Source organism: Rousettus aegyptiacus, unplaced genomic scaffold (assembly GCF_014176215.1).
Source record: "Rousettus aegyptiacus isolate mRouAeg1 unplaced genomic scaffold, mRouAeg1.p scaffold_m13_p_9, whole genome shotgun sequence".
NCBI classification, from domain to species: domain Eukaryota; kingdom Metazoa; phylum Chordata; class Mammalia; order Chiroptera; family Pteropodidae; genus Rousettus; species Rousettus aegyptiacus.
This window is the reverse complement of record NW_023416312.1, coordinates 103922402-103940438: the sequence shown is the minus strand read 5'-3', so window position 1 is coordinate 103940438 and position 18037 is coordinate 103922402. Positions and strand designations below refer to the sequence as shown.

The 18037-nt window shown below is 35.8% G+C and overlaps 1 protein-coding gene across 10 annotated transcripts in view; it reads right to left on the bottom strand.

The window, feature by feature from the left end:
- EDA (ectodysplasin A) overlaps positions 1-18037 on the bottom strand; it is a 261904-nt gene that overhangs the window by 191348 nt on the left and 52519 nt on the right. The window contains exon 2 of one of the 10 annotated variants that reach the window (XM_036226504.1): positions 11234-12444. The exons of the other annotated variants lie outside the window; for them this stretch is intronic. Coding sequence (XP_036082397.1) covers positions 12433-12444 — 12 coding nt within the window. The 3' untranslated portion in view covers positions 11234-12432. Of the gene's footprint in view, positions 1-11233; positions 12445-18037 lie in introns of those variants that run through there. 10 annotated transcript variants of the gene reach the window in all.

Below are 18037 nucleotides of genomic sequence, written 5' to 3'. Positions count from 1 at the left end.
GTTTGCTATCTCCCAAGCTTCAGGAGTTCATTCTTATGTCTTGTCCTGGTAAATGACATGGCCTCTGTCTGGAATGCCCTTTCCCCTCTTTTCCACCAAGTCATACCCCTTCATGTTTTGAAAACCCGCCTCAAGACTCATCTGCAGGATGGATGAACTGATTGATTAATTCGTTATTTGCCCGTTCAGAAATATTTACCAAGCACCTAATAAATTTAGGTACTGCGGATACAGCAGTGAACAAAACAAAACCCCAGTCCTGAAAGAATACTGTCATTTTAAGGGGAATAAATAAATAAATGAAAACTATGTAAAGAAGTGAAAAACAGTTGGAAAAAATCAAGCAGGAGAACATATTAAACAAAGATAGTGGACAGAAAGGTGTACAGGGTGGCCTGGGAAGGATATTTGTGATTTTAAGAAAGACCCAAAAGAAGCAAAGAAGCAAACCAGATGGTGCGCATGTGTGGAGGTGGGAGGGAGACATTCCAGAGCGATCGGAAAGTGCAAAGGTCCCAAGACATGCTTGGCATGTTTAACTGGTACTGAGAATAAGGGGGAGTGGTAGAAAATATGATCAAAGAGGTAGCTTTGTGTAGGCTGTGTGAAGGACTGTTGAGATAAGAAGCCAATGGAAGCAGAAGAGTGACAAGATTTGAATTATGTTTTAAAAGGACCATTACAGCTGCTTTGTGGAAGCAGAGACACCAGTTAGGAGGCTATTGAAATAATCTAGTTCAGAGATAATGGTGGTTTATATCAGGGTGGCAGCAGTGGAGAGGATGTGAAGTAGTTTGGATATATTTAGAATGTTTAGCTAATAGAATTGTTAATGGGTTGTCTATGAGGAGTGAAAGAAAGAGAAGAACTAGGGAATAATTGCTGGAGCAATGTCCTTTCGTAGACAAGAGATGGAATCTAGTGCAGAGGTGAAGGGGTCGGCTTTAGATAAAAGCATGGGCAATTTTTCTACAGTTACAGGAGAGAAGGTAGAAAAAACAGGCACACATACAAGTAGATGAGTAGATATGAGAATACAAAATTTTTAGAGGTTCACAACTGATTGCTTTCTCTTTTCTCAGTGAAAGGAGAAAATTGAGCTGAAGCAACATGATGGAAATTTAAGGAGAGAAGCGAGGCCAGGAAAGTCATCCGAGGATATGCAGTCTGACCAAACTGACTCAGATCCAGTTATTCACTTCACCAAATCCTAAGTACATCCACATCAAGTTCCACCCAGGTGCATTGTTTTACTTAGTTGATATATGTTCAAATATGATCTGTATTTGCTCTGGTTCCTTCATTAAACCCTCACCCAATGGGGGTATTCTAAATGTGCAGTTTATTAGGAAGAGAAAAACAGATATGGATCATCCATTTATGAGGAGATATCTCTATAACGAGAGGTATGGATGTATTCTGTCTACTACCTTTGTGACACCTCTCAAATTTGGGCTCTTTTCTCCATGCCCACTGCCAATGCCCTAGTTCAGGCCTCCAACATTTCTCACTTGAGCCATTGCACTAGCATCTTAATGCATGTGTCTACCTTTCCTCTCCCCTCTGTTCTCCACACCACTGCCAATAGAGAAAGTTTACGCAACTCCTCTGCTTAAAATCCCTCTTCCCTTTCTCAAGTTAAGGACTTGCCAACTTTTCCTGCTGAGTCTGTCACTCCATCCCCTTCTCTTTTCTCACATCCTACACTCTAGCCATGCCAAATTATATCTGACCCCTGAGGACATCAATTCCTTCAATTCTCATTTCCTCTGTCTGAAACATGGATCTGCCCTTTCTGCACAAGATATTTTTTTGACTAATCGTCAGACACTTAGCTCAAATGCCACCTTCTCAATAGCACCACAGGCAGATGTAACTTCTCTTTTGTGCTCACATGCCTCCCCTATCACACTCATTTTATTGTATCAAAAAAGTATTTAGCTATCTAACTTCCCCACTAGCCCTATTATTCATCCTTTATCATAAGCACTTAGCACAGTGCCTGGCACATAGTATATCAACAAATGTTTATTGAATGATTTCATTATAGAAGTGAAAGGATAAAAACAAGAGAAAAACAAAAATATCAGTTGATAGGTAAAACATGAATAAAACTTGAACAAGGTAAATTTCTATGACATGTTTTAGGAATAGGGGGAAAAACAGAAAATATCAACAATCTTAAAGAAGTGGATTTAACTTTTGACAAAGATGGTACAATGAGACCTGACAGGATAATTCACAACACAGCAAACACTCCTTTTCATCAATTATACACAGCAACAGATGGGACAGGCTTTTATTCTGAAGTGTTTTTAAGACAGATGTTGACTCTAGAAGAAAAATATCTGCAAATTTCTGCTTGTAATAATGTAAATATCCTAAGTTACTGTATACTCTACACAATAAAGAACAAATGCTGTGATGTGTGTGGATTTGCAGTTTAAAAAGCACTTTCATATATATTATCTCATTTAATTCCCATAACAATCCTGTCAGGTAGGTATTATGTCCACCTTTAGAGATGAGGAAATATAGCTCAGAGAACCACTAATCCAAGATCACATAGTCAGTAAGAGATTAAGAGGCACAGTTTGAGTATAACCCAGGTCTGTCTGTCAATCTGTTGTTCACTGTACAGGGTGAGTTGATGTTTTCATGGCTTCCCAAAAAGGACACTAAAGTGAAGCCAATAAAATGTTGAAGTGTTTTTTTGTATTTTCCATTTTTTCCCCTTCTTGGTCCTTCAGTCTGAACAGAATATTTCCTACTGATCTTTCTTCCACTTGACCAATCTTCCCTTGAGCTGTATCTTATTTGCTGTTAAACTCATCTATTAAATTTGTTTTTAGTTCTTATAATATTCAGTTCCAGAATTTCCTTTTTTCATACAAAATCGAGTTCTCTGCTGAAATTTTTCATCTTGTCAAGTATTATGAACATACTAATAACTCTAATGTCTCAACCACATGTCAAAGACCATCTACTGTCTATTTTTAATTATAGCCCTATGACCCAGTGTTATACGTTGAATTGTGTTCTCTCCAAAAATTCGATTATATTGAAGTCTTATCTTCTATTATCTCAGAATATGACCTTATTTGGAAACATGGTCTTTATAGAAGTAATGAAGTTAAAGTGAGTTCACTAGGGTGGACCCTAATCCAATATAACTGGTATCCTTATAAAAAGGTGGAAATTTGGACAAAGAGATACACATAGAAGGAAGACAATGTAAAGAGGCATAGGGAGAAGATGACTATTACAAGCCAAGGAGAGAGACCTAGAACAGATCCTTCCCTCATGGTATTCAGAAGGAAACAAACCCTGCCAATACCTTGCTTTTTGACTTCTAGTACCCCAAACCATGAGACAATAAATTTTTGTTGTTTAAGCCATCCAATCTGTGTTATTTTATTATGGTAGCCCTAACAAACTCATACTGGTAAGCCTAGTAATTTTTGATTAAATGCCAGACACCGCATATTAAAAGTTAGAGGAGCTTTGGATGATACTATCTTCCTTCAGAGAAAGAATATTTGCTTTGCCAGGTGATGAAGGACAGATTACCTTAATCCTACCTGAGATTGAGCTGATTCAAAGCTGTGTGTTAGTCTTGTGAGGAAAGGCATCTTTCTAGTTCATCTTTACTCCTAGAGTTTAGCCCTTTGGGGATCCCAATTGAAAATCTGGGGTAATTACCAGGGTCCCTCCTCTTTGGCAGGCTCTAAACCCCAATTTCTGTCTCTCTAGCATTGTGAAATTACATAAAGCTATGCTTAGGTACTCAGATTTGTATCTGCCACTTTTTGCTTAACTTCTCAACATCTTTGACCTACACCACTTACAAATCAGTAAATGATACAAGGGAAAGAGTAGCATAAAATGCTGGACTAAATTCATTGTATTTTTTTTTCTCTGGCATCTTGGACCCTGAAGTCCTGATTATAATGATAGCCCTGAAATCTAAATTTTGTCTGTATGGCCTTGCCAGACTTCTGAAATCTCTGCTCAACTTCTGTCTCTTAGTTACTAGTTTCAGTTTGGCTTTTCAGTCTCACTACTCATATACTTACATTGGCAAATGCCTTGAAGGAAAATGTAGCACGGAATGTTGGGCTCACCTCAATACATCTCTCTTCTCTTGGATTTTGACTTTTAGTTGCTTTGGTAGCTCTCTGATGCTTTCAGAAAGTATTTTGTAATTGTATCAAGATTTTCTTCTTGAGGGACAGTTGGTCTGATACAAGTTAGTCTGTCAAGTCAGAAGCAGAAGTCCCCAGAGTCATGGTTTCTAATTCTATTGATATACCTGCCCTTGGTTCATCCATCCATCCATCCATTCATTCCAATATGTACTGAGTGCATGGTAAGTGTCAATAACTCTGAAACACTCTAGGCAAACAAAAACTCCCTGTCTTTAAGAAACTCACAATGGAATTGGTAGGGGTATGACCACAGACACAAATGGTGAAAATACAATGCTGAAGTTTTTAAAACTAGAGGTGTGTAGAAGATGCAATATGGGAGAAATGGAAGTAACTATCGTTGTCTGGCATGGCGTCAAAAAATAATCACAAAATAGAAGACATGTGAGGTAAGTCAGGAAAAATATGACTGATGAATGAGAAGTTAGAGAGAGGAAAGAACAGCACTTCAATAGGAGATAACGTTATTTGTGTAAAGATATGGCAGTAAGAGTGGAAAATTATGATTAGCTTGGTACTGGTGGACTAGAAGAGAGACAGGTTGTGGCATAGCATAGAGGAGGAAATGAAGGCAAAGTTCTGATTGTGGAGGGCTCTCTGTCCTAAAAGTTATTGTTCAGGTACTTAATGGATAATAGCATTCCCAGAGGTAGAAGTCTACCACATGTTCCATCAGATTAATGGAAAATTTAACAACAGAAATTTAAGACTTCACCAGTCAGTGGCTTATAAATTCAAAGACAGCATTATTATGCTTATGAAGTAATGTAGTAGGATTACTAAGCAATGAAATAAAATCTTTGAGTCACCTAACTAGTTTATAGAGAAAAGAGACAAAACTTCTAAAATACTCTAGTAGATACTGTGTAGCCAAAGATTAAAATGGTTTGAGTTTCATTTTCTAAATTTATTGGCTCAGTTTTCTATTGCAAAGTTATTGAACAGCAAAAAACTTTTAATTTTGCGGAGAAATTTTGTCCATTTTTGTTCTCAATGTCATTACCATCTGAGAGCAAGCTATTAAATGCCTACTTACTTGTGAGACTGAATATCCAGTAAGTCTGATAGTATTTCTCCCTATTGCAAATTTAAAAATCTAAGATGCCAGACAACATATACAACTATCCCACAAAGATACCAAGAAAGTAGTATAAAAACACTGAACATCTACATAAACTGACAAGAAGAAGTGTTTACATGATCTATGCCTCAGGGAGATGTCACTTCTGTGACACTCAGGTCGGTACAGTTTAATGAAGGAGATGAGATTTATAGCTCTCTCAGGCTGACAGCTGAGAGAGGACATTATTCCAGACACATAGTACAATGTGGAAGCAGTCTAAGCAAGAGAATCCTGCACAAAGGAGAAGACAGAATATGCTTCTTAAAAAAAAGGCAAAATCATGGATTGGGCCAAAGGAAGAGACAGGGGAAGAGCAATGGGCTATGAAAGCCCAGAGTGGGGTCATCTGCAGTTCAAGTCCAAGGGATCAATCCCTTTAATCTGTATTTCTGCTGGCAAGTTACAATTCTATAATTGAACACAAAGCATCCCCAACCACCATTTACCAATCCTTTATTTCCCCAAAGGACTCAAGAACATTCTACAAGTGTATAAACAAACCACATCTAGGAATTAATTTACCAATGAAACATCATTGAGAAAGCATAGTACCCAACTAGCCTCTGCATAGCACCATTTCATGATACAAGGAAAACACTAGACCTTGTGCCATTTCAGTTAGACTCCTGATACCAGAATCTAAATTAACCAAGTTAGAATTTGGTCATAATGCCTGTGCTGGCCCTCAAAGGTTAGAGTTAGCAAGAACTTAGTTCCAAACATCTCCAAAAGAATAACAACAATTTGAATTCCTATTCTCCACATGGGAGGAGGTGGAGAGCTAAAAAAAAATTAGGTGGAGGGAAGCAGGAAAGATTGAATCCCTGGAGAAAACTCACATCTTTAAGATTACATAATACTTCCCAGAACTAACTTAACTACAGTAGAAAAATTTCAAACACATTCCAACATGCCCCTAATTAAGATAGTTTTGGGAGGTTCCAGAATTATAGGTATCAAACATGAAACCTAAAGAATTCACCAAGATTAAAAAGATTACCAACTTTAACTCAGAGGAAAAACACACTGGAAGAAATAGGTTAGTTAGAATACATTCATAATGATGCCAATTTGCTGACCTTCATACAATTGCTACATCATTTTAGGTACAATTGTTAGTGATAAACATCTGAATGACAATGGGTTGGGCGTTGTAGAAAATACAAAATTCGATATGATTCTTGTTCAGAGTTCAAATCAAGTGTCTTATAAACTTCATTTTTTCACCAGAGAAGTATATTGATGTACCATAACCACAAACTTATTTTAAAACACAGTAAGAAATACAGGTAGGACATACGATAATGTTAAATGTCTAACAAGCAAGAATTTTTGTAGCATGTAGAAGCAAGCTGGGTACCCACATGAGGTATGTATTTTGAAGTAGTTATGGATGGTTAACCAGAAAGGCTAATTTAACACCTACACATCAACTGCATGGAGAGAGAGCTGTGAAATATTTGCATTTACTACTCAGTAAGAGGACCATCACCAGCACCGGCACAGGAATGCCAATCGCAATTAAGTTAGATGAAATTTCACAATTTAAAAGACATGCAATCTCCTTCACTGAGAACTTGAATTTACATAAGCTGACTGGAAGGCTCTCAAAAATGAAATTCTGACTATAAAATTACCAAAAGAAAAAGAAAAAGGGATAGGTATCAAAAGAGATAGCTGTAAAAAGTTGTCTATAATCTCAGAATTTAAAAATGTATAACATAATAGCATTTATTGAGTCCTTACTCTATGTCAGGAATTTGCTACATGCTTAATGTTTATTATCTCACTCAATCCTCATAACAACCTTGTGAAGTTGGTCTTATTAGTAGTAGTAGTAGTAGTATTTATATTTTATGGGATTGGTTATTTAACCTCTGAGCTTCCATTCGTCACACATCCAGAAAGAGATCGAGGTGAGAAACACGAGTCTGTCTGACTCTCAGGTTGGTATACATCACTGTACCAATGTAACAAGGGAGACATAACCAATGACAATAATTACAAGAGAGTGAAATGTGCCTGCAAAACACTAAACCAAGGTTCAGAATAAGTTGAGCCCTAGAAAGACATATACTCTGAGGATATCAAAAGGGAACTTCAAATTGCCATCAGCAATAAGAAGAAATATAATGTTAGGTGACAAAGAGAAAGAAAAAAAAATCCTTACTTTATCTCCATGTATCCTCTGTTAAGAAACAAATAAGGGTACAACAAACATTAGCAGAAAGGAGCTGAAAACAGACATAAGAAGAGATTAAGGAGCACTTGTCCTACAATAATCACATTCCAGGATGCTGGAAAGACCTTGGGCTAAGATTTCCAAACCGCTGTCTAGACAGAATTGTGAATAATATGAGAGGGACAGAAGTCTGGAGAGAGACGAATGTAGTCTTGATTTCCAAAAAGAAGAAAGTCATGCTTGCAAGGTAAGGTACATTTAATCTCAATTCTAAGCAAGTTGCGTAGAACAAATTATTAAAGAGGAAGGAAGACTTCTGATCTGAGCAGAATGATGTTTTTTTTTTCTTCTTGCCCCAGCTAAGCACAACTATAAAAGCAATAGAGAAAGGCCACTCTGACCCAGAGTCTCCAGATCCTCCACTCTCACAAGACAGGTTCTAGGCAGACTCATTCTTCTCCAGAACCGAACAGGAGCATCTCTGACAACATTATGTAAGTCCAGAATCACCAGTACAGAGGATCAATTGGTACTAAGAGTTATTCATCCAATTCCAATGTGTGGGTTAGAGCATTATTTTCACAACAACAATTGTCTAACACCAGCAGGGTATCCAAGAATTCAACTTAATTCTGACACTATCTATCTGGAGAGAACATCAAATTCCACAAGTTAAGGGTTCAGTCTTATAAGACTACTCTTCCCTACTTCAGATGTCAGTTGCAAGTCCAGGTTTATCATTGGTGCTTTTGACCAACCAGCTCTATAGATCAGACATTCCAATGACCTATTCCTTAAATTTGATTAATTTGCTATAGCAACTCATAGAACTCAGATAAATGTTTTACTTACTGGATTACAGGTTTATTATAAAAGGATATAACTCAGGAACAGCCATATGGAAGAGATATATAGTATGAGGAAAGGATGCGGAGTTTCAATACCCGCTCTGAACATGCCACTCTTTCTGGATCTCTATATGTTCACCAATCCAGAAGTTCTCTGAATCCTTTCCTTTTGAGTTTTTATGGAGGCCTCATAATTGATTGAATCATTGGCCATTGGTGATTGATTCAACCTCCGGCCCCTCACCCTTCTTCAGAAAGCAAGGGGTAGAAATGAAAGTTCCAACGCTCTAACCATGGTTCTGCTGGCAACTAGCCCCCATAATTAGGTGCTTTTCAAAGGTAACCTCATTAACATAAACCAAGTTGTGGTGGAAAGAGGTGTGTCATGAATAAGAAGACACCCATTTCACCTTAAGGGCTCTGAAGCAATTATAGGACTGAGGATAAGAGACCAAATATTGTAACAAAAGAAGTTCACATTGCTCTTGTCACTTGGGAAATTCCAAGAGTTTGGGGATCTATGATCCAGGAACCATAGACTAAGACCAAATATATATGGGAAATATATTTGAGTCATCTGAATGAACAAATATTCACTTCTTATAAATCATAATATTACCAGAGCCTAGCCAGAAATACGTAGCCAGCAGAGGTACTCTCATTCCTCACTGGGTCTGGGACTCTCCTTGCCTACCCAGAGATACTGAGGTTGGCAGACAGGGTACATGAAAGACCCAGCTACAGCAGGCAGCCTGGTCTGAAAAGCTTCTTTATCCTATAGTCCCCAAATTCTCCACCCCCACCCAAATACACTAGTAGTGAAGATGGAACCAGAAATGGAGTTCAAATCATAAGAAACATTCAATTCCAGGAAGGTTCTGTGTCTCGTAGACCCAACACTCTCCTCCCCTGCCCAGAGACAATGGGACAGTGTCGGGTGGGGAACACTAGTGGAGAATCCCACTGTGCCCTTCCTTTGCTCAGAGACATCTAATGGCAGGTCTTGGCAAACCCTTTATGCCCAGTCAGGCACCACCAGTAGAGACCAGTGGGAACCTCAGCAGTACCAGATAAGCCAAGCAAACTAAAACAATACCAGAAAGTCTACAAAAATCAAACTGCCATTTGAACCACTACCCACAAAAGTAGGCCAAGACTCACATGCTAAACCTAAACAAAGCGGCTGTCTAATAAAATAAAAAAATTAAATCAGACCCAGAGTCTCCTAATGTGATAGATACACATCCACAATAAAGTCAAAAATCACCCATCATACCAAGAAACAAGAAAATAACAACTTGAAAGAGAAAAGACAATCAATTGAGGCCAACACTGGGATAAATCGGACATTGAGATTAAATGACAAGAATTTAAAGCACCCATCATAAAAATGTTTCAAATAATCAATTATGAATTCCCTTGAAACAAATGAAAAATAGAAATAGGAATCATTAGGGAAAAAAAGTAGAAACTATAGAAATTAAAAATATATTGACAAAAAAAGATTGCTGGAAGGCTCAATAATATAATGGAGATGACAAAGGATAGGATTAGTGAACTTGAGGAGAGAATAGTAGAATCCATTCAGGCTGAACAACAGAGAAAACATAGACTGAGAAAACATGAACAAAGCCTCAGGAACCTATAGGACAATAGCAAAAGATTCAATACTTGCATCATTGGAGTCTCAGAAAGAGAGTTAAAAGAATATGGAGATAAAAGAATATTTGAAGAAACAATGGTTGAAATTTCCAAAATATGGTAAAAGACATACATCCAGGAAACTGAGCAAACTCCAAACAGGACAAACTCAAAATAAATCCATGCAAGGACACACTGTAATTAAATTTTGAAAACTCAGGACCAAAAAAATATCTTGAAAGCAGACAAAAAGAAATGACACTAGCTATAGGAGAACAGCAATTCAAAAGGCCAAGGATTTCCCTTCTGAAATCATGGAGGCCAATATAAAGTGTCACAGTATTTTTCAAATTCTGAAGGAAAACAAATGTCAACCATGGATTCTATATCTGGTGAAATGACCCTTCAGGAGTGAACAGGAAATAAACATTCTCAGATAACAAAAAAATGATGATTTTATTGCTAGCAGACCTACTCTGGAAGACTAACCAAAAGTTGTTCTTCAAACACAAAGGAAATGATAAAATAAGGAGCCCTGGAACATCGGGAAGGAAAAAGGAACAATGGAAGGAGCAGACAGGTAAGTAACACAACAGACTATGCTTTTTCTCACGAGTTGTGTAAATCTTATTTGATGATTTAAACAAAAATTATAACACCATCTGATATTCAAGACGATATTTAATGTGGGAAAGGTAAAGAGACCTAAATATAAGTGAAGTTTTCAAACTTCACTTGAAATAGTAAAATGTTACTAGTAGACTGTTATAAGTCACATATGTATAGTATAATCCTCAGAATAACCACTGCAAAAATTATATAGAGATGTACTCAAAGACACTATAAGTAAATCAAGCTAAAACTGTTCAAGTGACTCATGGGATTACAAGAAAAGAGAAACAAATGAATGAGAATCACAGAAAACAAAACGATAAAATGAATAATAAAATGGCGAACTTAAGCACCGTCAATATACATATTGTCTTAAATGTAAATGGTCTAAATATAATAATCAAAAGACAGAGATTTACAAAGTAGATAAAAATACATGACCCAACTATACATATGTTTTTAATTTTTTTTATTTTTTAATTATAGTTGGCATATGATATATTAGTTTCAGGTGTATGATATAGCGATTAGACATTTACATAACTTACAAAATGATCACTCTGATCAATCTAGTACCCATCTAACACCATATATAGTTATTACAACATTACTCACTGTATTCCCTATACTATACTTTATATCTTCATAACTATTTTATAACTACCAATTCCGACTATATATTATTTACAAGAAACTCACTTCAGATTCAACAACATAGGTAAGGTGAAAGTAAAATGATTGAAAAAGATATACCATACAAACATTACTTTTTTAACAGAAAAAGTAAAACTGACTATATTAATATCAGATAAAGTAGACTTCAGAGCAAAGAAAATTACTACAAAGTAAGAGGGATCTTACATAATCATAAATGAGCAATCCACCAGGAAGACTTAACAATTCTAAATGTGTGTATAGTCATGCACCGCATAATGATGTTTTGGTCAACCATGGACCATATACAGCTATACAACGGTGGTCTCATAAGATTATATAATGGAGCTGAATTTCCGGTAAGAAATGGATTTGTGGTTCAGAATGAATTTTTTTTCTCTCTGATGGGATCAATATCTGTGGTGCTTGGCAAGGTTCCCTCTCACTCATAGGATCTCAATTTTGAGTGCACATATGACATCTCAATCAGTCAGACACTGATCTGTTTCTGCCCAAGTGCTACATATCCAGAGGACACTACAGCCCTTCCAGATCTAGCTTTATGGTCTTCAGAGTACACTGCTATAAATTCTTTGTTAGGGACCTGAAATCCTATACAAGGGCACAGATCCACAGGAGCTACATTGACAAGTATTAAGTGCAACTGCTACTTTGCTTTCTGTGGTAGTGTGGAGCCAGCCTGTCCCTGCACTTGGAAAATATTTTCAGGTTGTAATGATGTAAAGCACAGATAAATTTTATTTCTATCAACTCAATGCTAGAGACAGGCCTTCGTGTCAGATAGGGTCGATGGAACCAAAAACAAATGTCCAAAGTCAAAATATTGAGTCTTCATTTCTATACCTTCTCCATGTTAAACATCCTATTTTTTTTAAAAAATAAATAAATATCACAAAGTTCCTTAATGTGACCACTGCTCCAACATGTAATAGCCAAAACCGCATTGCCATAACAATCCCCTATGCTCCTTTACCTCTCCAACTTGGTTTCTTATTCCTACTGATCCTCAGGCCATCTTTTACTCCCTCCTGACAAGTCACTATTATGATGATCTACGCCTTACCCAGCCAGTTTCTCCTTGATATTTCCAATCAATCCAGCCCACATCCCTGTTCATGGAGCAGCATTGACAGCTTCGGAGTTTTATTTCTGACCCTGTTGGAAGGAAGCAGGGGGAGGACTTGTGGGACAGTGTTTATAAAGTCTATAGTAGTGCATAGTCATGTCCTAGGCCTTCACATTCACTCACCACTCACTCACTGACTCACCCAAAGCAGCTTCCAGCCCTGCAAGCTCCATTCTTAGTAAGTGCCCTATACAGGTGTACCTTTTTTTTTGATCTTTTATACTGTATTTTTACTGTAGTTTTTTTATGTTTAGATATGTTTTGATACACAAATACTTACCATTGCTTACAATTGCTTACAGTATTCAATACGGTAACATGTTGTACAGGTTTATCACCTAGAAGCAATAGGATACACTATCTAGCTTAGGTGCATAGTAGGCTATACCACCTAGGTATGTAAATGCACCCTATGATGTTCACACAACAATGAAATTGCCTAACGATGCGTTTCTCAGAATATATTTCCATTGTTAAGCGATGCATGACTGTACAACAAACACTAAAACCTCAAAACAGATGAAAAAAAAAACTCTGATAGAACAAAACATAGAAATAGAAAAATCCAGGATTATACTTAGGGACTTAAAATACCCCACCTTCAGCAGCCGATATAACTGCAAAAGAGAAAATTAACAATGATATAGAAGATCAGAAAAATATAACCAACAGAATCTAGTTTCTATATATAGAACTTTCTATTTAACAACAGCAGAATACAGAATTTTTCAAGTGCCCTTATAACTGACCACATCCTGGCCTGTAAAATAAACCTCAACAAATTTAACGGAATTAAAATCATACAGTATGTTATCTGATCATAATGGAGTTAACCTAGAAATCAATAATAAACAACAGGAAATCTCTAAGCACATGGCAGTTAGAAAACACACTTTTACATAATGTATGACAAACAGGACATAGCAAAGGAAATAAAAAATGCATAGAACTGAGTGAAAATGAAGATACGACATAGCAAAAATATCTGGGATACAGCAAAAGTAGTGCTGAGAGGTAATTTATAGCACAAAAAGGCTATAAATTAGGAAACAGGGTAGGGGGGAGAGCAAAATAAACCCAGGGGAAGAAGGAAAGAAATAAAAATGAGAAGAAATCAATGAAAATTGAAGTAGGAAGACAAAATTAAAAATTAATAAAACTCATTCTTTGAAAAAAAGCTATTAAATTGACAAAACTAGAGCAAAATTTACAGAAGTAAAGAGAGAAGACACAAATTATCAGTGTCAAGAATGACACAGACTATATCACTAAATCTTACAGTGATTAAAAAGATAAGGGAATGCTAAGAATAATTTTATAATCATAAATGTGACAACTAAGAATGGGACAATTCTTCCAAAACTACACACTACTAGCCTCGACTAAGATGAAGTAGACAATCTGAATAGCTTTATAATCAACAGAAAGATTCAATTTGTAATTTAAAGTTCCCGAAAAAGAAATCTCTAGGCTCAGCTGGATTCAATGGAGAATTCTACCAAACATTTAAAAAATAATTGATGTCAACCTTACCAAATCTCTTTTAGAGAATAAAAAGAGGTGACACGACTCAATTCACTTCATGAGAGCACTATTAGCTTGATACAAAAACCAGGAGAAAGACAATACAAAAAATAAAACTAAAGACCAATATTGCTTGTGAACTTAAATGCAAACCCCCTCATCGAAATATTAACAAATTGAATCCAACAATATATAAAAAGAATTATACACCATGACAAAGTGGGATTTTTATATGCAAGGCTGATTCAATATTCAAAATCAATCAATGTAATTCACCATAATCAACATGATGAAAAAGAAACATAATATGATCATATCAATTGATGCAGAAAAGATATTTGACAAAATCCAATACTCATTCAAGAAAAAAAATCTTTCAGCAATTTGGAATTGAGAGGACTCATCTCAACTTAGTAAAAAATATCTACAAAAATCCTACAGTTAACATCATACTTAATAGCAAAAGACTGAATATTTTTCCCCTAAGATAGAAATAAGGCAAGGATTCAACATAGTACTGGAAGTTGAAAAAAAAGACGTATAGATTAGAATATAGAAATAAAACTGTTTGTAGATGCTATGTGTATGAAGAGAATGCCAGTGAAACTACAGAAATATTATTAGAACCAATAAGTGAGTTTACTGAAGTCACAGATAGAAGATCAACACACAAATATTAAGTTGCTTTTCTATATACTGAAAAAATTAAAAATGCAGAAACAAAATTTAAAAACAATACCAAAATTAAAATACAAAAACTAAAATTAAAAATACAATACCACTTACAATTGCTCTGAAGAAAAAGTACAGTTAACAAAATTACAAGATGCTGATAAAAGAAATCAAAAACCTAAATAGATGCAGAGATATACTGCGTTCATGGATTGGAAAATAATCTAGTAAAGATGTCAATTCTCCCTCTATTGATTCACAGGTTATTGCAATTCCTATCAAAAGCTCAGCAAGGATGTTTGTAGATGAAGGAAAATTTACTCTAAAAGTTATATGGAAAGGCACAGGTCCTAGAATAGCTAGAACTACCCTGGAATAGAGTAAAAATGTGGGCAGAATCACTCTACCACATATTAAGGCTTACTATATAACTACTGTAATCAAAAGTGTGGTATTAGTGGGGGATGTAGATCCATGTATGTTTATATATATACTATAACATAGAAATAGGAACACATAAATAGGCTTATCTGATTTTTGACAAAGTTTCAAAATCAATTAAATGGAGAAAGCATATTATTTTCAATAGGTTGTGTTGGAGCAATGAATATCCATAGGTTCAAAAAAAAAGGTAACCTCAACCTGATTTTCACTCCTTAGATAAAAGTTAACTCAAAATAGATCATGGACTTAAAAGTATCTAAAAATTTTAGATAGAAGTATAGGAGAAAAATCTTTGGGACCTAAGGCTAGGCAAAGAGTTCTTACATATAACATGAAAAGCATTACCCATAAAAGGAAATATGGATAAATCGAACCTCGCCAAATTTAAAAACTTCTGCTCTATGAGAGCCTATGTAACTATAAAAAGACAAGATTACTGACTATGAGAAAATATTTGCAAACCACATATTTTAAAAAGGACATATATCTAGAATATATAAAGAACTCTTAAAACTTAACAGTAAATAAGTGGATATAAAATGGCCATAAAGACATAAAAAGATGTTCAATATCAATAGCCATTAGGAAATCAAAAACCAAAACCACAATAAGATATCATTACATACCTATCCAAATAGCTAAAATATAATGACAACACCAAATTCTAGCAAGGATGTGAATGAACAGGATCACTCAGATGTTGCTGAAGAGAATGTAAAATAGTACAGGGACTCTAGAAAACAGTTTGGCAATTTCTTTTTTAAAAACGAAGCACAGAACTACCACATCACATATCAACTGCACTCTTGGGCAACTATCCCAGAAAAATGAAAACTTATGTTCATATAAAACCTGTGTATGAATGTTCATAGCAGCTTTATTTGTAATTGCCCCAAACTGAAATCAGCCTTGATGTCCTTCAACAGATGTGTGGTTAAACACACATCTGGTACATTTACACCATGGAATACTAGCCAGATACAGGTTTGGGTGGACTTGAAAAATTTACAAATTGCAAGACCTACTTTAAGAAAAAGAATACAAAATTAGCTATGGGGACTTGGAAGAGACTTCTGCAGGTAAGGGGCCTTGGAACTTATGCTTCATTAGCCTCACAGTAAATCTACCCCCTAGTTACTGGTTTAGTCCCAGCTCCTAGCATAGATCTTTGTGTATGGTAGGTATTCATTAAAAATTTATTGAATGAACAAATGAACAATATATAGTAGCATCAAAAGATTAACATCACTTGAAGGTGCAATAACGGACATATATCTAAATGAAGAATGTGATCATCAGGCCTGTTTAGACCCCACCTAGAACATTTCTCCTGTTATAACAATATGAAACAAAAGCCTTCTCTGCTCCCAAAAGCCTCGGTTGGAAACCATGTACTATGTCCCTCCTGTACTGTACCCTTACCTCCTTGTTTTATACTGTCCATTCCCTTGTCTATATCTCACACTAGATTTTAAGTTCCATGACGTCAGAGACTATGCCTGTCTCTTTCATTGTTAATTTCCTAAATGCTGGCACAGTGTCTAATGACATAGAAGGCATTCAGTAAATATTTGTTTAATGAAACATAAATCAGAGAATATCCAAACAAAAATAGACAAGACAGTAAAGAGATTTAAGAACATGTTTCTTTCATTCAAATCTTTGTTATATATCAAGACCATTCAAATATAAGATATGGTCCATGCCCTCGAGAAGCTCACAACTCAGAAATGTGTGAAAATACAGCTTCAAAATTATGACCACAATACATGGTGTGGAAAGTGCAACAAAGTAAGAAAGAAACAGTTGAAAGAAGATGTTTGGCCTAGAGCATGTGCAGACAATTCAGGAGGACATGGTGATTTATGTCCTCTGTCTGAATTGTTGTCAAGTAGAAGAGAGTTTATTACTCCATAGAGGGAGGGCACAGGGTAACTAACCAGAGCATTAAATAAGGAAGACTTTTATAACAACTATATTGGCCTGCAAATGGCATGGGCTTTCTCTAGTGAAGGCAAAATGTCCATTACTGACACATATTTCAAGCTCAGCATGATGACCATTTGGTAGAGACAATGTAAAGGTGATTCACAGAAGAGATAAGGACTTGAGCTGGATGACCTTTATGTACATTCTAACCCAGAGATTATCTATTACTTTTGGTCTCTGCTTTGGAAAGAGAGGAAAAATATCTCTTTTCAAACAAGAACCCTGCACTGTCTATCCAGCTCTGTGTTAAGTAAAAGATCAACACTTAATAGACATTATGTCTCTCCATGTAGTATAAGTATATGTCAGACGTTAATCTCATCCTGCAAATTTCTTTTTTTGTGTGTGAGCATTCGAAATACTGCTATCTACCACAACATATACATGAAGTGAATAAATGTGTTGTTCAAAGTCCTGTCTGCATTACGGTAGAGCTAATGAGAAGCTTCCTAGCTTTTCTGCACACGACTAGGAAGAGGTTCCTCCAGCCGCATTGGAATCAGCCATGTTAAAGGCAGTTTTTGGATTCTCAGATGGCTTCCAAAAATCTATACATTCTCTTGTCCTCATTCCCACCCTGATTAGGAAACAGTGAACTTGAGTCTGATTTATTATTTTAAAACTATTTTCCCCAGATTTTTTCTCCCCCAAAATTTGAAAAGCAGAGAGTTCATTTGTCCAAGAAAAACTCGGACTCAAGATAAATTCTATAATTTCCAAACTCTTGCTACAAAAGTGACATACATATAGGGTTTGATTACGAAATTACATATAGCGTTCAATAAGAAAATGTTACTTTCTTGTAACAGACATACTTTTGGTTTTAGTTCTTCATTTCTGTAGTAAACATGAAGCTATGTGCTTCTATAAAATCTGACTCTAAAAATCGTAAAATATAAAATTCTGAGCAAAGGCCAAAATTATGATAATCCGATTTTAAAATTTTAAACCTTATGTGATGGATTTTTTAGAGATTTAATTAAAAGTGCTACT